The 23,393-nt window shown below is 28.3% G+C and overlaps 1 protein-coding gene across 1 annotated transcript; it reads right to left on the bottom strand.

Annotated features, from left to right (window-relative positions):
* Nucleotides 1-244: 244 nt before the first annotated feature.
* On the bottom strand, nt 245-17,965 carry LOC109802609 (uncharacterized). Its single transcript, XM_029272122.2, has 18 exons — nt 17,690-17,965; nt 17,077-17,363; nt 16,564-16,804; nt 15,613-15,933; nt 15,426-15,511; nt 15,210-15,317; nt 14,292-14,599; nt 13,940-14,203; nt 12,521-13,271; nt 4,806-5,046; nt 3,551-3,837; nt 3,227-3,461; nt 2,585-2,905; nt 2,398-2,483; nt 2,189-2,296; nt 1,767-2,074; nt 1,405-1,668; nt 245-1,156 (listed from the first exon to the last, which is right to left on the bottom strand). The coding sequence occupies exons 1-18, from the start codon at nt 17,913-17,915 to the stop codon at nt 403-405; spliced, it is 5,196 nt and encodes a 1,731-aa protein (XP_029127955.2). The 5' UTR covers nt 17,916-17,965; the 3' UTR covers nt 245-402.
* Nucleotides 17,966-23,393: the final 5,428 nt, after the last annotated feature.

Consider the following 23,393-nt stretch of genomic DNA (forward strand, 5'->3'; position numbering starts at 1 on the left):
AACGTATACAGCCCAATTTTTATTAACATTGTTAATTTTGAAAGCCATAAATCCCACACTCTTTATAGTTTTTTTTTTTTTTTTGAGGAATCACTCTTTGTAATGGTTAATTAGGAATAGTTGTAACCAGTAAAATATGGAGATTTTATTTTTATACATGCATCAATTGTGGTTCTCAAAAAATTTCTAAACGCAATAGCTTCTACATTATTACTGGTAAAACATACGATGAACCAAGTAAAAGTGACAGTGAAAACGCTCTTTATTATTTGCAAACCGATCGACAACATCGAAATACAGTAGTGCAGACAATAATTAGCTAATTACACATAGACAAGCATAGTGTATGTTATTCAAAAGCACAATGCATAGATAAGGAAACAACACACTCCATTTGTTTTTCTAGATAGAGATACTGTTGGGAATTCCTTTGAAAGTCAACCCTTCTTCACTTGAACGATGGAGCAATGTGTATGGCAGCTGAACTGGTCCAAATCGGTTTTTCAGACTTGAATCATTGTTCCTTGCATTGATTTTCCCCTCAATTTCTGCCAGTTTGTTTCCAAACCTTTTGAAAGCTTCCAATGCCTTTGTATGATTGGTCCAGTTTGGAGTATCCCTCTGTCCAAGGTACACCTCATCAGAAGCATGCCTTGACAATATCTCTATCACTGAGAGGTCAACAAGGGTTTGGTACTTTGGAGTGATTGTTCTCAGATAAGCCTTTTGAGGACTCTTCACCATCTCATCATATTCTTTGGTTCCTGGTTCTGGGATGAATCTTCTGCTGAGAGTTGGACGGTTCAGGATGTAACCTCCATAAGGGTATTGTCCAAAATTAACAGCTGCATGGAGAGCTGAAGCTGTCCATATGATGATAGAGCATGATTGAATGAGCTCTTCAAGGGTCTGCATTTTAGGCCACCAAGGCTTATCTTTAAGGTCACCATGACCCTTCTCTACAGCATCCTTCCAAAAAGCTTGAAGTTCAGTGTCTTGTTGAACTGATGCATCTGTGGGGTAATACAAGGAGACATACTCTTCCACCCATGTCTTAATGGCATCCCATATTTCTAGTCCATCAACAGCATAAGGGTAGTCCTCTATCACAAGCCGAAGACCATGTGGGGCAGAGGGATCCGCAACTGCCAATCCTCTAAATCAAGCAAGAAAAAAATGTCATTAACAAATTCAACAAGCCCCTCTCAATTTTTGCTTTAGTCCCATAATTAGAAATTGATATATTTGTCAGGTTTAATTGATTTTATAATAATTATTTTAAAAGTCATTTATATCGTAATTTTTGATTTGTTAACAATGCATAAAAGTAAAATATTATCATTAATGTTTTCTTAATGGTTAATTTTTGTTTTCTTCTAGTGAAGTATATTTAATGAAGATTACCTCTTGATTAAATCAGCCGGTAATGCTTGATCAGTAAAAACCCAATTCTTGTAAACAGCTGAAGACATCTCAATAGAGTACTTTCCGGGTAAAAATGATTGCTCAATAATGCCACCTGCATTGATCAGAGACTGCCTAGCAAGTCCATTGATATTTATGGTGTCACGGTAGTGAGGATAAAGAAGTTTATAAATGGGGTGAAGCACACTGAGATGTCTATTTGTTGCTATGGCAAATGGCTCCATCACTGCATGAGTATTTAACCTGTAATGTAACCCCCGCAAAGAAAATTTTCAATCAATAATAATTTGACATACACTATATAGTATACATGGACTAAATATTGCTAGGGAAGTTCTCACCAATGGCTCATGAGTTGATGATAACCAGAGTCATTTACAATAACATGAGCCTTGGCCAATAGCCAAATTGTACTATCAACACCTTCTGATGCAGGCAACACAACTTTACTCACAGCTCCCAAATTATCTCCATCTGGATGTGGCTTGCTTAATTCGATAGCAAGCGGCTTTAAAGATCCATCTTCTTTCAAGAATAGGATTGTTCTTGTGGCATAAGCTTTTGCATTAGGAAGGCTGTTTATCCTTGTCAAATACGGTATGAATGCATCTTGGTAATCTAATATGAATAATCTCTGAGAACCAAGTGCCTGTTCCACAAAATTTAATTTCAGTCACTTTGTTTCTTAGCATCCCATTACAAACCATATAGCTTTAAGTACCTCTATACTAGAAAGATTATAGTTAAAGATGTATATGATTACCTGTTCTACTGTGACTCCACCCATGTTAATCTCCAAATTTTCTTTTGTTATGGTACTAGTTTGATCACCATAGAGTGTGGGATCAAGCGTGCTTAGTGGTGGAAATTCCTGCCATTATTAAAGAATGATATGAGGAAAGGTGACAAATACTCAAATAGTAACTCTTTCTTAGGTCATAAAACAATTTAACATTAAACATTTGGACTTACTTGAAGGCAGCGAATTACACCAGGATTTACACCAGCAACCATCTCTCTTGCAAATTCCTCATCAGTCATCCATGCAGACTTGCTAACTGCTCAAATGATAAAGCAAATAATTGCCAAATGGGGTTAGTTATTTAATTCAACAAATGTTATATTTAGTTATTTTGACCAAGATGTATAATTAAGGTACCTTTGATGACATGAGGTGGTGGAAATTGAAGGACATTTTCACCATCAGTGCGGAAGATTTCTTTGAGGACTGGTAAGGGGCTAATTTGGCTAAGAACATTTGTTGGGAGCTTAATTCCACCTTCATAGAGACCACGCACTTCATCGAAGCTATCAAACTCATTTGGTGTGAAGTTTAAGTCAAAAATTACAGATTTGAACAAAGGTAACACGTTCTGACTCAAGGATTTTATTCCATATGTAAGAAAATCTGATGACTTCAAGTGGCCAAAGTTTTCATCTCTTGGAACATACATTTCGCCCGGTTTCTCACTGTTGGGATCTGTTACAAATCAACCAATAGTAAAATAAATATCAAAAAACAGTCCATCTACGTGCCCAACCATAAATGAAATAAAAATAACATACCGTAGCCCCAAAGATTCCTTATTTGTCAGTCATATTATCAAATTTACTACTTTACAATTATATCATAAGCATGTTTAATCACGTTAGGATTATTTTTGAAAATTTCTTTATCAAAAATAAAAATTATTTTTCAATAGAAAAAAGGATTTTTAAGCTCTTAGTATATTACGGTTATATATTAGTAACAAAATGGTTGAATTAATACATAATTTAAGAAGAAAAATAAAATTGTAACCTGTCCTAGTTCTTTCTCTGCCGGTTCTAACCCTGCGAGGGTAAGGATAGATGCTTGACCCTCCAAGGATTGGGCGAGGGTTACCACCATCTGGATCCCCCAAATCATTATAAACATCATAATCATAGATCCTATCATAGTCCTTGCGTTTCCCTGTTCCATCTCCTCTTAAAGTCTCCAATTCTTCTTCCCTGTACTTGAGTAGTGGAGCTGGTGTTGCACTTGGAAGATATGTCTGCAATGCAATATATTTAATGAATTAAAATAAAAAATGATGGGGACCATAATTGAAAGAAAAAATAGACTAGGTGCATAGCTTATTACATCATTGACAAAGAAAATGCGATTCTTTTGGTAACTTCTGAAGTTATAGATCCATGAGTTACAAACAAAGTGAATGGTTCCGTGGTTTGGAATGTCCTCGAGAGTAACACTGACGAGGTAAAACTCGTCGGTTTTAAAGTTTTTGATGTAAAATGCTCCTGGAATTCCGAAACTAGCATCATATTCAAAGAAAATGCTGAATGCATCTTGTCTCGCTCCCAACGTTGGTAACGTCGGAAGATGACTTTCCAAATAGGTCTCCTTTCCCACTTTTCCTTTTCCATTCGCTGCAAAACGTAAACATGGAAACAAATATATTATTTGCTCTTCATTAACTTTTATTACAAATTATCTTAATTAATGGATTACCCATAATTTCATGTTTTTCTTTCAATTTTGATCAATAATAAAAATTTGGTCTGCTATCATTTTTTTATATAAATATTTTCTTATATAATTACATTGACTTATTGTTATGATGCATTTTTTTTTTGTTCTATCATTTATCCATCTGTCTTTTTTTTTCTTCTCTGTTTCTTTATTCTTTCAAACCATCATTTTCCATTTTATAAATTATAGCTGTCTCTGAAATAATTAAAAAAGTATGTTACATCAGCCTCTTGTCTGTGACTGTATATAATTATTCTAATTGTCTAAAATAACATTCCACATGTCCCACTTCGTTCGTGGATTAATTTCAAAACATAGTGTGAAGTTAATTCTTAAAATGACTCTTGTCTTCTTTTTTTTTCTTTCTTCCTTGCAAGTTAACTTTATCTTTTAAGTTTATTACAATAACTTAAAAAATATATATAATCAAAAGTATGACATCATAAGTTTACAAAAAAGTTATTCACTAAACATTTCCTTTTGACATAACATTAAATATTTAATTAATCCTTTCATCATGGGTTATTATATTTCTATCATCCTCATTCTCATTTATCTCTTCATTCTATCACATCGTTCATCATGTTTTTCCATTCCTCTCTTGTTCTTTTCATCAACCATGTTAAAAATAGAATAAATGCAACGTACAATTATTTATTGTTTTTCCTTGCATTATTGAGGTTCCAGTCTAGAAAGGACAATTTTTTTTAATTATATATAAAATTAACTAGTATGATCACTGTATCAGAATTCAGAAGTGATAGTGACCAAAAGAAGAAAAAAAAAAAAGTAAATTTATACTATGAAGAAAAGAAAAAAAAGGGTTATTGCAAGAGTGAGTAGAGTCAGAACTCAGAAAACAAACCATCAGTCTGAGTAGCGCTGATGAGTTGCAAGGAGACATTACGGCTTAAGAAGGCAGTTGCAGTATCAACAAGATTACCGGCTACGCTGGTTACGCCGCCCAAGACTCCGGTGACGGCGCCGGTAACGCCGCCGCTACCGATGGACGTTATGGCGTTGAAGTCCAACACATTCTTGGGCATCAAAACCACAGTGCCCTTAATCTTCTGACCCTTGTTAAAGATCCCACCCAACATCTTTAACTATGCAATATTAAATTAATTTTATGGAAGCTTGTGTTTTGCAAGCAAACCTTGAGAGGTATTTATAGAGAGGACGAAGAGTATAAACGCGCTTTTCATCTCACGTCCACGCCTTCATTTTTTAATACCCAGCTTATTAATTCCATATGCAACACGTGATATATCATATATGTACACCTTTATTCAAATTTTTTCTTTTCTTTCCCTTCTCTTTCTATGTATTCATTTTTATTATTTTTTTCTTAATTGTCATACAAGTACTTTATTATATTTACTTTTTATTTAAAGATATAATATTGGGACTCATAAGATCTGCATACAATATAAATACTAAAATAGTATCGTACGTGCACCAATAAGTTAAAATCATATAATTTTTAAAAAGTGTGCTTACTATTATTGGTTTGACACTTGCCAAAAATTGTCTTCGGATGGAGGTCTTTTCTCCTTATTAATTCTAAACTCTTAAATATCGGAGCAGAATTAAAATTAGGTAAAAAGAAATTTTTTTATTTTTTCTCTTTTAAAAATTAAATTAAACAAAACAAGTTTTTAACCATTTGTTCCTCCTCTCCCTTCATTTCTGTTCAACTAAATGTTTTGTTAATAAATTTACAAATAATTAAGGGAACGTTTGATATGAGAAAAGTTTTTTTAATACACATGATTCCTAAGACCTATAAATCTTAGAAATAATGATTCATAGGAATAACTAAAACATATTTGATTACATATAAAAGTTCATAGGAATATTCATACATAATTGCCAACAATTAAATATTTTCATATTTAATTACAATAATATATTTTCGAGTTTATAAATATTTTTTACAAAAATATTCTGTTTAAAATAAACTCATTAGATATATTTATTTACTCAAATTTTATTACAAATGTGATATTAAATTATTTTAAAAAATTAAAAATTATTAAAATTATCAATTCAACAAAAATAAAAATAAAAAGTGTTACTAAATACCATTAAAGTGTAAAAACAAAATAAACTTTAATAACATTATTCAAATTGATAAGGTCAAGAAATAATGAGATACAAGAAAGAAAAAAAAAAAGAGAGAAAAATGGAGATATAGAAGGAAAGAGAGGGGGAGGGGAAAAGGGAGAGAGAGGGAGAGAAAGAGAGGAGGATTGAGAGTGAGAAAGAGAGGGAGAAAGAGAAATATAAGGAGAGAGAGAGGGGGAGGTAGAAAGGGATAGAGACAGAGAGAGGGGGGAGAGGAAAAGAGACGGGGAGTGTATGTATGAGTGAGAGAGAGAGAGAGAGAGAAAGAAATAGAAGGAGAGGGAGAGAGAGAGAAAGGTATATTTTTTTTGTTTAGAAAATGGATAATGTAGTCTTTTTATATATATATAACTTTTTCCCTAACTTGAGAAAGGTGAATTCCCATCTCTTCCATGGGAATGCTTTTGTGGGAAAAGGATAAAAATGGTTTTCAAGAAACTACATTCCTGTTTTTTTTTTTATAAAAAAAAATAGCTACTAAGCACGGGAAACTAAAATTCTCACTTTAAGATTTTCAGGAATATAAAAATATTTCGCATACCAAACATTCCCTAAGTGTTAAACCCTCAAAATGCTACATAATAACATGTTATTCATGATTATTTTGTCCTATTATTATTATGTCTTTGACAAAACTTCACTTTTCTTGTAAAGTGTGTAGTAAACTGGAAAAATATTCAAAGAGATAAAATATGTACACTAAAGGGATAAAATAGAGTAATTCTGAACTTTGAAGTTATGTATTGTCGTACTTACTTGAAACATGGTCGTGCTTCAAGAGGAAACACACCCTTATTGAATGAAGCACACTTATGCTATGAAGTATGAACAATGACTGTGTTTCTTTTTTTGGAGCATTTCTGGTTGGGAAAGCATGTCTGAGCTTTCCTTTGGTCTAAAGAAACACGTCATTATTGATGAAGAAGCACACTCTTAGCTATTAAGTACAGTTGTGTTTGGTGAGATGCAAAATCGTGCTTAGTAGTTTGTCCTAATTGTTTTTACTATAAATAATGATGTCTACACCACCTTTTTATCATCTAGCTTTAGTTTTAATTTTGTATTTTTTTTCTTTCTCCTATTTCAGGATTGTAATGTAATTTTTCCTTGTGAACTCTCAATGATGTATTGAATGAATTTCTTTTTGTTAAAATTTATATTATTTTACTATTTTCAATTCTTATTGCTATTAATTGAAAGTGCATGATCAAACTTTTTTAATTAATAGAACTCTAAATAATTGAATTATGAAAATTTGTATGATCAAACTGATTTTCTTAATTCTTAATTGAATTAATTTATTAATTTGCTTATGCATTTTTTATACTTTATTATATGAATGAATTTCTTATGATCAATTTCAGGTTTTTCCAAAATAAAGACGGTTAACTTACTAGATCAAGGATTATTAGTAATTTCATAACTCAACTGTTGGTAATGTTTTTTAATTCATAAAATTCAACTTAAGGAATTGGGAAAACAAGTCACAACTCTAGGGACAATCCATCTATTTTATGCTTTAATTTTTGTTTTCTATCACATTCTAAATATGAATCTTATTCCTTCAAATTGTCAAATGCCAAAATTAGGTCGGTATTTGTTTGAACTAATCTTTTGGGTTTGATATCTGAAATTTATCCATTATTAATTTTGGAATAAAATATATTTGTCTTTAAGTGCATTTTATACATAAGTCACGACGGAATGAAACAAGCAGTTTTTATAAGTTCAATTTGGCTTAGTACCATGAACTTAGCTCTTTGTAGCGAAAATGAGATGGAATTGAAAAGACAAATGTATAAAAGAAATGTTTAATTGAAGAATTTTGCTAAATTGCGTCCTAATGTGTAATATTAACTAAAAATATAACAAAAAATTTAATTATATTAATTTTTTAAAATATTTTAAGTTTCTAATATAATAAGTATTTCATTTTTATAATAGCACCCTTAATTAAATCTTTATTTATAATATAATATCATGTAAATTTTTCATATTATCATTTAATTTATATTAATAGTTTATTAAATGAATTTGATTATATTAATAAGTAAATAAAATTATTAAATATCGTAATAATTTATTTATATATATATATATATATTTTTTTTTTTCACTTTGTTAGTTATTAAAATTGAAATCTTAGTGAAAGGTTTGGAGTTGTGCTAAGATTTAGGTTGAACATACATAATTTGTGAATCAAATTATATTGGGGCGATGTTAGTGATTGAATGGTCGGATCATAAAAGTTATCTTCACAAGCATTGAAATATTGTTAGCAATATCAAAAAGATGGTGACTCGGGATTCGAGGATTATTTTTGTGAGTAATTCTCGAGATATAAACAAAGTGTCTAATGCTCTTATGAATTAGGGGCTAAAAATTCAGTTATCTATTAAGTATGGAGGACTCCTCTAATTTTTAATTCCTATCAATGAGAGAGAATGTTGTTTTTTTATTGTAGTTTTTTTTGTTTGTCTTATTTATTTTTCTCAATAAAAATAATTATTAGTAACATGTTTTAAAACATGAACAAGTCATTTTAGATTTTCAAAACCAATATTCTTTCATTAAAATTAAATATCAATTTTTTTTCTTTTTTTATTTTTATCTTAAGTGGTTGTAAATTTTTATCATTGTAAATTATTGGATCAAATTTTATTTATTCCCAGCATGTGAATTATTATTGTAAATTTTTGGGGATTAAAGTTGGATTCTCATATTTAAAAAATAAAATAAAATAACATGAATCGTAGATGAGTAAAAGTGTAACACGAGACATGCAGTGATGTGAATGTGATTCTTTAAGGCTGTCCACACGCCAAATGAGTATTAAAAAGAATATGACATTTATTAAAATAAAAAATAAAAATGAAACAGACTTCATAATCGGATTTGATTATTTACAATTGACATAGAGCGTTCATCTACCGGTTTAGTATGGATCTGGATTTATAAAAAAAAAATGTAATTTGAACTGAATCAAAAAATTTAATAATGATTTGATTTAGTTTGATTTAATCGATTTTCTTGAATTTTTTTTAGATATTTATTTTTTTTAAAATAAAAATATATTCTTTGTAAAATTTAAATAAAATTTATTATTAAAATAATGTAAATAAAATTTAAATATAATTAAAAATAATGTAAAAAATGTAAAATTAAAATAGTCAAACATAATCTAATATTTAAAATTAAGATAATCCTTTAAATATAACTATGTCTAACTTACAATCATTATTTATGTAGTCTTCATGTAATCATATTATGTGTTATTAATAAATTATAACATTATAAAATAATATTAAAATCAGAATTATAATATAATCATAATCATAATCATAATAATAATAATAATTTTAGAAATTTTAATTGATTTAATTATTATATCAACAAATTTATAAAATATAAATTTATGATTCAAAACAATTAAAATCATATTTAATTAATTTGGATGAAATTTCATTCGATTAAAAAAAAAGAATCAATTTAATTAATTTAATTCACATAATTAATCTAATCAAATTGTCCGACAAACGCCATATTATTCACGATTTTTGTCTGTGGATTGATATCATGTCGAGTTACTCCACGAACAATATATCATATTATAATAATGTCTTGAGGAACACGTGGCTTTGTAACATTTTGTTTGATCTGAATGATTTGTACTGTATGTGTGCAATTTCTTTTTTATTTTATTTCATAATTTAAAAATTAATATATGCTCACATAATATAATTTTTTTAGCTAAATATTATTTTAATATTAACAAAAATAAATTCACAAGAACTAAAATGTAGCTTTTCATGTTAAATGAGTGTGATTTTAATAATTGCTTTTTTTAACAGGATGAAAATATTTTTCTTAACATCATATCTCTTTTAATATTTTATTTTCATCTTTATTTCTAAATTTCATTTTAATATTTTTTAAATCATAAATAATTAAATATAATTATTATAAATTTAAAATATAATTTTATATTTAGAAATATTTGTTTATTATAAATTTGAATTATAATATAATTTATATATTTAAAAATATTTATTTATTATAAAATGGTATTACTTAAAATTTGTATAAATTGGTTATTTTAAATATAAAAATTATATTTTAGATTTATGATAAATAATTTATATTGTAACATAAGATTATTTTTTTATTAATAATTTATTTAAAATATTAATAATTAATTTTTAAATAATTATAATAAAAAATCCAAATTAAATAAGAATTTATTTTTTTTTACAAAATCTCTACGAAGAAAAATCTTAAAAATATTATTGTATAAAATAAAAATTCATATTTAATATAAATAAATTGATTTAAGTTATATAAAATAAATATTTTAATTAAATGAATCTTGAGTTTGTAAAAACAATTTATTTAAAATCTTAAAAAATAATTTTATTGTTATTATAAAAATGACCATAATACATGTAAATTTGGTTGTGGATGGAAGATTATTAGATAATTCATGATAAAACGTGTTTATAGTCCTAACTAATCATTATATAATAAATATTTAAATTTATTAATTTATAAGAAAAAAATAATAACACTTAATTATATATTATATAAAAATTAGTTAGGAATCATGTAATACAATTCTACTTAATAATTTATACGCTTTGGGCCGTACAAGCATTAGCATATGGACATTGAGATTTGAGGCCTACGACAAGACAAGGTGCGACCTATTGGATGGGCCAATATCTTTTAGCTGTATTGAACGGTGTTTGTGGATAAACTTTTTAAGAAATATTTTTAAAAAATAAATAGAAAAATTATTTTTAATAAATTAAAATTAATTTATATATAAATTAATTTATAAAAAAAATTTCATAATTTTTTCAAAAAGTTATGCATGAGATAGTTTTATCTTACGAAGAAACTTATTTAATTTTTTCATCAATTTTTTTCACAAGAGTTTATGTAGAAATTTATTCATATAAACTCTACATCCATGTATGTGGTCGTTGTTGGTCTGGTCATGAGAAAGGAATGAAAATGAAGTTTGAAGGTTTGTTAGCTTTGGTGGTTTGATTTGAATGTACAGGGACAGAGGCACAAGGGGTTCTCATTGCTTGAAGATGAAGAGTTTTTTCTTTTTTAGGGTTTAGAATTTTTTCATATTTTTTTTGTTATATTTGGAATTTAAAATTGGGCCAATTCATAAATTCTTAACATCTCCATTAAGGTTCATGATATATACACCTCCTTTTTTCTATAAGTACACCTCCTTTTAAAAAATAAAATTTTTCTTAAAATATTTCTAATTTTTTTTAAATTTTTTTAATTTTACATCCACAACATTTAATTTTAGTATTTTTTTTTTCACACATCATTTTTCTTTTTTTTCAATTTTTACATGCACCCCCTTTACTTTTTTTTTACCCCACCTATTTTGATAGCATGTGAAAACTAAAAGTGAAAAAAAAAAGTGTGTGAAATAAAAGAAAAAAGTAGAAAATTAAAAGTTGGAGGTGTAAAATTTAAAAAATTAAAAAAAATTATAATATTTTATAATTTTTTTATAAAAAATAAAGGAGATGTACTTATAAAAAAAGGAAGTGTATATATCATGAGCCCTCCATTAATTATTAATTATTAAACGAAAGGGGCCTAAGCCCAAATACTAATCAAACGGGGAGTACTGAATCACATAACCACTAAATAACTGTTTTAATCTTTGAAAGTGCAATTAGTCTATAAAAATGAACCACCAATAACTAGAGTTGGTTTAGTGAACACCAAATCTCATCCATTCATTCAATTAGATCCAGCATACTATAATATGCCAGTTTAATTGTTTTAAGAAGAAAAAAATAAGTGAGTCACGTGACTCTTATTTTCACTATCCCGTGTAGGTTAAAAGATCGAATACAACTACGTATTTCAGATTGAAACTCAGAACTATTAATTTAATTTAACTTCGTGTAGATCCACTGCTAAGTGTTCAAAGGTATATACAATTGAAAATTCTCTATTAAAATGTGCACGACAGCACGAACAACACTGAGAGACGATAAGGACATTCATGACAACTTAGTATAAGATAATCTTGATTATTACTACTTAATTTATTAATTTACCTGTTTCATATGCACAATGATTGCACCAACATGGGATTCTCTTATGTTAATTAACATCTATAATAAAAAATGTAATGATCGCGTTAACCAACCCCACTCCCCCGATGGTAATGGTATTAGAATATATAATAATAAATATATTTACTTCTAGTGTTCTCCATTCTATGGTAGGTTAGCATTGATAACACAAACTAAATACAAATTCAGTGACAATGAAAACATTATTATATTATCTGCAGATGAAGAGCACTAAGCAGCCAATTCCAAAGATACATTGGTACAAACATACAAAAAATAATTGCACATACACATAATTTGTGTTACTAGAAAGTAGAGTGATTGAGAAGGTTCCTTAGATAGAGATACTGTTGGGAATTCCTCTGAAGGTCAACCCTTCCTCACTTGAAGGAATGAGCAATGTGTATGGAAGTTGAACTGGTCCAGCCCGGTTTTTCATATTTGAATTGTTGTTTCTCTCCTTGATTTTCCCCTCAATGTCTGCCAGCTTGGTTCCAAACTTTTTGAAGGCTTGCAATGCCTTAGAATCAGATGTCCAATTTGGATTATCCCTCTCCCCAAGGTACACCTCATCAGAAGCATGCCTTGACAATATCTCTATCACTGTAAGATCAATAATGGTCTCATACTTTGGTGTAATTGTTCTCAAATAAGCCGTTTGAGGACTCTTCACCATCTCATCATATTCTTTGGTTCCTACTTCTGGGATGAATCTTCTGCTGAGAGTTGGACGGTTCAGGATGTAACCTCCATAAGGGTATTGTCCAAAATTCACAGCTGCATGGAGAGCTGAAGCTGTCCATATGATAGTAGAGCATGATTCAATGAGCTCTTCAAGAGTGTTCATTTTAGGCCACCAAGGCTTATCCTTTAAGTCAGCATGACCCTTCTCTACAACTTCCTTCCACCAAGCTTGAAGTTCAGTGTCTTGTTGAACTGATGCATCTGTGGGGTAATACAAGGAGACATACTCTTTCACCCATGTCTTAATGGCATCCCATATTTCTAGTCCATCAACAGCATAAGGGTAGTCCTCTATCACAAGCCGCAGCCCATGTGGGGCAGAGGGATCCTCAACTGCTAATCCTCTGAATCAATCAAAAGAAAACATAAGTAAATTGTTATTGACAATAAATATATTTTCTCAGTTTTTATCATCGTTAAAAAGGACATATTTCTGGTTTTTAGTCCCGTAATTGAACAAGTTCATCTTTCTATTATAAGCCACATTACATTTCAATTTTCAAACCTTAATACTCCTGTATTTAATATTTAATATTTTGCTAACCAATAAGAAACCACGATAGATATGAATACAACTTTTATGATTGTTGTCGTAAAATTCAATCACTTTTGTTTAGGAAATGTTTGGCATTAGACAATTTTTTTTATATCGTCCGATCATGATTCTTATAAATGATAAAAATTTATTTAATTAATTATAAATATTTTTAAAAATATTTATAAATGTTGTATGAAAATAATTTTTTTTATTATGACGTTTTTATTGTATTAAAAAAAATTTAATTTAAGAATGTTAATTTTGCACCTATTGATAAGAACAATTCTATGAAAAATTTATGTAAAAATCATTCTTGAAAAATAATATTTAGAGTTTAACTTTAGAAAATATTATCTTTTAAATAACAAACAAAATAGAAAAAAAAAATTAACGTTTCAAGATTTACGAATCAGTAAAAAAATTTGATGTATCAAACACTCTTTGTAGTAATATATGTATATTTAATAAGATTACCTCTTGATGAGATCAGCTGGTAATGCCTGGTCAGTAAAAACCCAGTTCTTGTAAACTGCTGAAGACATCTCAACAGAATAGCGTCCAGGCAAAAATGATTTCTCTATAATGCCATCTGCATTAATCAGGGCCTCCCTAGCAAGTCCATTGATATTTATGGTATCACGATAGTGAGGCTGAAGAAGTTTATAAATAGGGTGAAGCACACTGAGATTCCTGTTTGTCGCTATGATGAATGGCTCTGTCACAGCATGAGTGTTTAACCTATGATCCCATGAAAAATAGTTAATAATAATTTCACACACCAACATGTTAGTTTGTACATGTTGCTACTAGTAATTAAAGTTCATACCAGTGGCTCATGAGCTGATGATAGCACGAGTCATTTACAATAACATGAGCCTTGGCCAATAGCCAAATTGCACTTTCAACACCTTGGTTTGCAGGCAACACCACTTTGCTCTCAGCACCCAAATGATCTCCACTAGGGTGTGGCTTGCTTAATTCAATAGCAAGTGGCTTCAAAGTTCCATCATCTTTCAAGAATAGGATTGTTCTTGTGGCATAAGCTTTTGCAGAGGGAAGACTGTTTATCCTCGTCAAATATGGCATGAATGCATCTTGGTAATCTAGTATGAATAATCTCTTACCACTAAGTGCCTGCTCACAAAATTTAATTTCAGTGTTCACAGTTTGTTTCGTAGCTCCGATTTGAATCACAAACAATATGACTTCAACTGTCTCCATGCTAGAAAATAATGACTCTCTTTTTTATTTGTAGAAATTATAATAACATCATCATAATTTGAACTTAAGATTTTATATATTTTATTCAATTTTTTTATTGTTAGGTCCATTCCTGTGATTTAGAAAAATAATTCTAATTTCAAGTAAAGAAAATATTGGATGACTATATCATTGGTATAAAGATTTTATCAATTTCATCAATAATTAATTTTTACATAGAAAATTTTGACTAATTATTTTTTGATGAGGTTTCGAGTATACTTTATTCATGTGCAATGTTTAATTTTTTTCTAATATATTAATTTTTCATTCAATACTTAAAATTTTCGGTTTAATATTAATTTTGGCTAGATGATGTTCCTCATGTGATCCATAGTTCCATACACCGTTTGTTTCCATTTAACGAATATTATATTTCCTTAAAAGAAGAAGTTTTGGTGGAGAATATTGCAAAACATTCATTATGGCTAAAAAGTTAATATGCATTTTATAGTGGAACACATGTATATTAATTATTAATTACCTCTTGTACTGTGACCCCATCCATGTTAATCTCCAAGTGTTGTTTTGTTATTGTACTAGATTGATCACCGTAGAGTGTGGGATCTAGCTTGCTTTGTGGTGGGAATTCCTGCGATTATTATTTAACACGTCCAATAATAAGATAGAGTGAGACAATATATAAAAACAATTTAGCCTTCACTAATTAAAATATAAAATATTTGGGTTTTGGACTTACTTTAAGAAGGCGAATTACACAAGGGTTTACCCCAGCAATCATCTCTCTTGCAAATTCATCATCAGTCATCCATGCAGACTCATCAACTGCCTCAAATGAAAATAAAAAAAGTTGTGACGACATTGGATTAGTTAATAATATATTAAGAAATGTTAATGTATTTAAGTTGTGAAATTAATTAAGGTACCTTTGACTACATGAGGTGGTGGAAGTTGAAGGACATTTTCACCATCAGAGCGGAAGAGTTCCCTAAGGACAGGTAAGGGGCTAATTTGGCTAAGTACATGTGTTGGGAGCTGAATTCCACCTTTATAGAGTTGTCTCACTTCTTCGAAGCTATCAAATTCATTTGGTGTGAAATCTGAGTCAAATACAGTTTCGAGTGAAGGTAAAAGTTGTTGAGATAAAGATTTCAATCCAAATGTGAGGAAATCTGATGATTTCAAGTGACCAAAACTTTCATCTCTTGGAATATAAAGCTCCACTGCAGGTTTCTCACTTTTTGGATCTGCTAAGAATAAATAATATTATTAGCAAACATTCATAACATGTCAAATTGCTTGCCCCTAAAACCACAACAAAAGTATTTTTTGCTGTCAAGTCTATCACTAAATTACACAATTTTCTTTTTTCCTTAACAATATCACACATATATATAAGTCCATCACTAAAGCACTCTCTTCCTCAATTTCACTTTTTGTTTCGTGTCTTGTGTGATCTTTTATCAACTTTCTGAACAATCATGTTTTGTTATATTTAAAAAAACAAAATAATTTTTAAAAATATAAATTCAATATCCACCCTAAATTTTCTTCTTATCGCTCCTTACTAATAAGATAAACATAACCTTTTTTTTTTCTTTTTCTATTCTCTTAATTATTAAGACTAAACAATGAGACCCATCATTTTGTCCATTAATTAAAATATTTATTCAGTCCCCTTCTCACCAAACACATGTTGTAATATTTGACTCAATTTAAAAGAATCTATGCTGTCTTTTCTTCTTATTACCTTACCAAACCCGTTGTTGTTTTTAATACTCAATAAAAGATTCAGAGACCAACAACTTGCTTAAGAGGCAATTTCACCTCCTTATTAAAGTAATCAAAACACGATAAAAGAAAAAACAAAGTCGAACCTTTCTTGGTGGCTTTTCTACCAGTTCTAACCCTACGAGGGTAGGGATAGTTGCTAGAGCCTCCAAGGATTGGACGAGCAAGCTTTGCATCACTATCTGGATTACCCAAATCATTGTACACATCATAATCATAAATCCTTTCCCACTCCTTGCGTTCTCCTGTTCCATCTCCTCTTAAAGCCACCAACTCTTCTTTCCTGTACTTAATCAATGGACCTGGTGTTGCACTTGGAAGATATGTCTGCCATACATATTTCATCAATTTAATTTCTCATTTCAAATAGGTTTAATATTCATGCACCTTCCACATAAACCAATTTTACACCGTTAACTAATAAGAAATTATTATCAGCAAAAAAAAAAAAAAAAAAAAAAACTATAGTTATCGTAAAAGTTACAACGAATTTATGATACATATTAGTTTGTGATATGTAATTGAACAATAGTGAGGTGCATGAAGATTATTATATTTAAAATTTGAAAAGTAGTGAGTAGGCATGCTTATATACTTACATTATTGGCAAAGAAAATGCGATCCTTCTTATATTTTTTGAAGTTGTAGACCCATGAGTTACAAACAAAGTGGATAGTAGCTTGATTTGGAATATCCTCAAGAGTGACACTGACAAGGAAGAACTCATCATAAGTAAAGTTTCTTATGTAAAATGCTCCTGGAATTCCGAAATTAGCATCCCATTCAAAATGAATATTGTATGCATCGCGTCTATCTCCTAAGGTTGGTAACGTAGGAACATGCTTCTCCAGAAACGTTTCCTTTCCAACTTTCCCATTTCCCTTCCCTACAAAAAAACATACAAATAAAGCCAAAAAATGAGTCTTTAAAAAAGTGAAACACGCATATATAAATATTTTTATACAAGTAATTTACAAAGTAATGATATAATCATCATGGGCAACTTGTATATAGGGATATACTTAACAAATATACATTTACATTTTTAATACAACTCTCATTAATATATATTAATTTATGCACACTTTTGAGATAAAAATTTCAACTCTAATAGAAGAATATAGTGAATTATATATACATAGTAATTTTATCCATTTAAATAATGAAAATAATAGTGCAAGTGTGGAGGGAGGAATAAACAATGGAACAAACCATCGGTGGCCGTAGCACTTATCAATTGTAAGGAGACGTTACGAGCTAAGATGGCGGTGGCAGTGTCAACAACTTGACCGGCGAAGTCGGCGACAACACCGAAGACACCGGTGACGACACCGCCAACACCACCATTTCCAACCTCATTTAACTGGTTAACGTCCAACACATTCTTTGGCATCATCACCACAGTGCCCTTTATCTTCTGGCTCTTGCGCCCAGACATTTTTTATATTCTTTCTTTTCTTCTAGTTTGTGAGTTGTGACCAAGGCAAGTAGCAATATGCAGGTTATTTATAGACGGAGAGATTAGAGACATATAACCTATATTTGAACGTCTCAACTTGCGTTGCCAAAGGTTCATTAATTATTATTATATATGGGCTGCTAATAACCCCATGTCAAACGTGATTTGTATCAACATATATATTCAATTCATCATGTATCTTGTATTTGATATTATCTATAAATTTTATTCATTACTTTAATCTCGTTAGCTTATCTTCTGTCCTTTCATTTTATTATTTTTTAAATGACCAAATTAATAGATCAATACTGAAACTCATTATTTAAGAGATTAGGTGGGATAATTAATGACTAATCTCTCCTAATGGGGTAAAACTAGATTTGAGTTTCAAACAAAATTTTCTTTAAAGAAAATACATGTGAGAAGAAAAAAAATTACTAAAAATCATTGTGCTTTTTTAATTAAAGTTGAAGTTCGATCTCTAAAATTACAACTCTAGAATTACTATTACTTTACTCCTAAATTATAGGGCATAATTATAAAAGAGAGTTATATATATATATATATATATATATATATATAATAGTTCAATTATATTTTCAAGACAGTTCTATTTGTGTAAAAAAAACAACATGAAATCAAAACTTTACTTGAAAAAACTAGAGATATACCATCTAACCAATCACTATACGGTAAAATTGTTTGATCTAGCTAGAAAAAGTTACAATTAATATAAAGTTTTTGTAATATTATTTCATACATGTTTTACATTTACGCTGTCACACGGATACTTCATTTCTGTCTCTGCATTAATATTTTATTACTATTTTTGTTTATACATATATTTCAATTATTATTTTTATTTATGCAATTGCAATATCAATTTTCTATGTTTTTATTCTTACAATACTATTTATTTATACTAAAAATATATATTAATCATGTGTCATTTGGTTAACCCCAGTTAGTGAAAAGTTAACATAAATTAAATTATTAGTACAAACAATCTAGGTTTATATTGACTGGATTTTTTTTATACTAGATAAAATCAATATATTAATAACATGCATATATATATTTTTATGTTTCTCGAAAGAGAATCTATTTTTATATAGACAATTTTTTTAATAAGTAAAATATAACATGTTAGTATAAACTTACAAAAAAAATAGTTTATATTAATGACTATTTTTTTTATGAATATAATCTATATAAGAATCAAACTTAAAAGTATCATATGTCAACCAACTCCTCATATGCCTAGCCGTGCTTCTTGAAACTTTATTGATAAAATTAATAGAATTAATCATTTATATACAAATTTTACACTGACAACCAATTATATCTTTTAATTATGTCAAGTCACTATAAACACATTTACTTTTAACGTTGACATGACACAATTAAAAGATATAATTAGTTGTCGGTTAAAAAAACTTTACACCATTAATATGCGTACACATCATTAAATTGATCATAAAGATGGAAGTTCACAAAATTATGAAATAAGACGTGAATAATTGATTATTTAAACGAATCACTGTATTTCACACCAGCTTTCATACTAGATAAATTGCGAACTATCTATTTAATTCCTGGAAAATTTAATATATTTTTAATCTTTATATTTGTTAAAAGCGAAGTAGTTTAAATCCATACTAAAAATACATGTTTTTTTTTAGAAACTGTAGCGATCAAAAATATATTAAATGTATATAGGGACTAATAATTAACATTTAAAAATATTAAGGGATTATTAATTGTTGGATTTAGATTGCTAATATCAATTAGAAAATAAAATTTGTGAAGTTTTACTTGATGTATATTAGTTATTTGGACTTATAATACAAATTAATGAATTTATGATGGATTAGATCCTCACTTGGTACCTAAATGAGAGGTCTATAATCTCAGTTGGTAGTTATAAAAGAGTTCCTGTCCCCATTAGATAATTTTTACGTGACATAACATTGGAAAACCCTAGCTATGTACCAAGCAGAGAAAATAATTTCCCCATTCGTTGTTTGTGATTGCTTTCGAGGTAACAAATATGAATTCTATCTTCACTTCAAGTACATAATTGTTATTATTTATTATAGGTTTGCATCATTTTTCCCTATAAATATTATAGATTTTTAACTTGATCTATATACATAAAGAATAAATATATCGGTCCTTATTATCAGTGTAGTTTATGTTGTCATGAGTTGATGATATTGTATTTAATAGTTTTACACGTTGAAAGTTAATTTTATTACAGATGCTTAATTTGTTTATTATATATGTAACTCATATAATTTAGTCTATATATCCAAAATATTTTTAAAATCAAATTAAAAATATATTACATATACAGAGACTAAATTAAAAAAATATGTTATATGTACAATAATCAATTTAAGAATGCATAAAAAGGTTAACGATCAACATAGGACCATTGACAATGACCAAACCGTAACATTTGTATGTATAGAAACTAATTTGATATCTTTTTACGTATATAAATCAAATTGAGAATTTGTGACATGTATATCAACTAATTAAAATGAAATATATTAAAAAAAATATAGCAAATTTTTTTATGCAAATAAAAAATTACAGGTTGTGGACAATATTTAAAATAAATTAAATATATTTTTTCCTTAAACTTTTGTTAAGTCTTGCTTATTTTAGTCCTAGCAAAATTTATTTGGTTTTAACTCCTAAATTTTTCTTTCATGGACAAAAAATCTTAATGTTAGGGATAAAAATGTTAGCAGGAGAAAATATTTAGAAATTAAAAGTGAAAATTAACAACAAAAATTCAAGGATTAAAATTAGTATAAAAAAAAATTGTCTAAAAACTAAAAGTAAATAGATTTTTTTTATTAAATAGGTTAGGTCAGATTAGACTTTTAAAAAGTTAAGTCATAAACCCCTATTTAAGGTCTGACATATTCTCATTCCTATGTGTATTTAAAAGTTAAAATTTTAAACGTTTTATGTGTTATATATTTGAGGAACAAACTCAACTAAGTAAAATAAAATAGAACAAGTCAATTCAAGAGTACGAAGAAAAAAATAGAGCAAGTCAATGACACTGTCATTTATGTACTGGAGTTTCAACAAATAGGAGAATGGAATGAGAACATTAGTATATAGTATTATATATGAGTAGTAGTAGGGATGACAACGGGGTGGGTTGGGTACGGGTTTTATGATACCCGTCCCCGTCCCCGTCCCCGCGATTGAAACCTATTCCTGTACTCATACCTATACCCGTTGAATATATGATTTTTGTCCTCATTCCCGTCCCCGTCAGATATCGGGTATACCCGTACCTGTAAAAAATTATTATTATTTTTGCAAAAAAAATACATAATAATTTTAAATTATTTTTTTATTATATTACAATTATAATTAGATTGTTTCTCTATTTCATATTTTAATCAAGAGATTTCTTAATAATTAAACAACTATAAATGTTTCACATTATAATAAATAATTACATATAATAAAATATTAAAAAAAATTAACAAATTAAATCGGGACGGGTACAGGGCAGGTATGTATATACTCGTACTCGGTTTAATATATCAGGTGTTACCCGTACCCGTACCCGATCAAACCGGGTATTTCCCGTCAAAGTCGGGACAAATTCAGGTATTACTCAAGGGTACGAGTCTATTTGTCATCCCTAAGTAACAGTGCAATATTATTAATAGAGAAAAAGAATGGAGAAGACAGAAGCAGAGAAAAAAATGAAAAACTCACTTGAAAATTTTGAATTACTTGAAAAGTCACTTCAAACAATCCTCCAAAATTTGATGGTTTTGGATGAGATTGTTTTATGAATTTGGTATTTATAGATACCACTAAAAAGTCCTTCAAAATCTCTCTAATACAACAATCCTTTAAAATTCTTATATTTTTGAATACCAATAAATTATTTTTAAGTTATAAAAAGTCTCAAATGAATACCAATGAGTCTTAATGGACTCTTTAAAAAAATTTGAAAATTCAAATTGAATATCACTAAATTATTTTTAAGTGACATAAAATTCTTATTAAATACCAATGAATTTTTTTATTTCATTTTTTTTTAAATCCTATGAAATCTTAAATCAATACATCCCGTTAATGTTAGGGATAAAAATGTTAGCATGAGAAAAAATTCAAGGATTAAAATTAGTAAAAAAAATTGTCCAAAAACTAAAAGTAAAAAATAGACAAAAATTTTAAGACTACTTTCATATTTAAAGCAATTTTTTTATGCAAATAAAAAATTACAGGTTGTGGATAATATTTAAAATAAATTAAATATATTTTTTTCCTTAAACTTTTGTTAAGTCTCCTAGCAAAATTTATTTGGTTTAACTCCTAAATTTTTCTTTCATGGACAAAAAATCTTAATGTTAGGGATAAAAATGTTAACAGGAGAAAATATTTAGAAATTAAAAGTGAAAATTTACAAGAAAAATTCAAGGATTAAAATTAGTAAAAAAAATTGTCTAAAAACTAAAAATAAATATTTTTTTTTTACTAAAAAGGATAGGTCAGATTAGACTTTAAAAAAGTCGAGCCATAAATTCCTATTTAAGGTCGGGCCTATTTTCAATATGTGTGTTATAAAAAATTACTATTTAAAAGTTAAAATTTTAAGGATTTTCTGTCTTATATATTTGAAGAATAAACTTAACTAAATAGAACAAAATAGAACAAGTTAATTGAAAACTAACAAATTATTTTTAAGTTGTAAAAAGTCTCAAATGAATACTAATTTCTTTAAAAAATCTTGAAAATTCATATTGAATACCACTGAATTATTTTTAAGTGATATAAAATCCTTATTAAATACCAATGAACTTTTTTACTTAGAAAAAGTCATTTAAAATCCTATAAAATCTTAAACCAATACATTCCTGTTAATGTTATGGATAAAAATGTTAGCATGAGAAAAAATCCAAGGATTAAAATTAGTAAAAAAAATTTGTCCAAAAACTAAAAATAAAAATAGGCAAAATTTTTAAAACTACTTACATATTTAATTAAGAAAAAAAACTTACAATCCCACAAGAAAACTATGGCGTGTTAATATGATTGGCACACGTTTTTAATGACTGAGAATTAACTTTCTTTTTCTTTGAAATCATTGAAATTTCTTTTTATGGACAATCTTTCTCAGTGGAATTTGTTTTTGAACACTCTGTCTGTCCTTAAGTTTCTTATGTAATGTGTTATAAATTTCTTATTAAGTTTATCTATTTTATGTTATATGTCTTATTCAATTTAGTTTACGAAAATAGCATGTGTAGAATTGTTATATTCAGATATAATTGTTGTATTGAGATGTCTCTTTGTTCTATGTTTTCTTATTTTTGAATGCCAAAAAGTATATAACAAGCATTCTTACGCGTAAATGGCAGATCGAGATAAAATCCGATACCCTATTCTTGACTGTAATGAAACATTCTGACA

The sequence above is a fragment of the Cajanus cajan genome, chromosome 5 (assembly GCF_000230855.2).
Source record: "Cajanus cajan strain Asha chromosome 5, NIPB_CcT2T_4, whole genome shotgun sequence".
In the NCBI taxonomy this organism is placed as follows: Eukaryota; Viridiplantae; Streptophyta; class Magnoliopsida; order Fabales; family Fabaceae; genus Cajanus; species Cajanus cajan.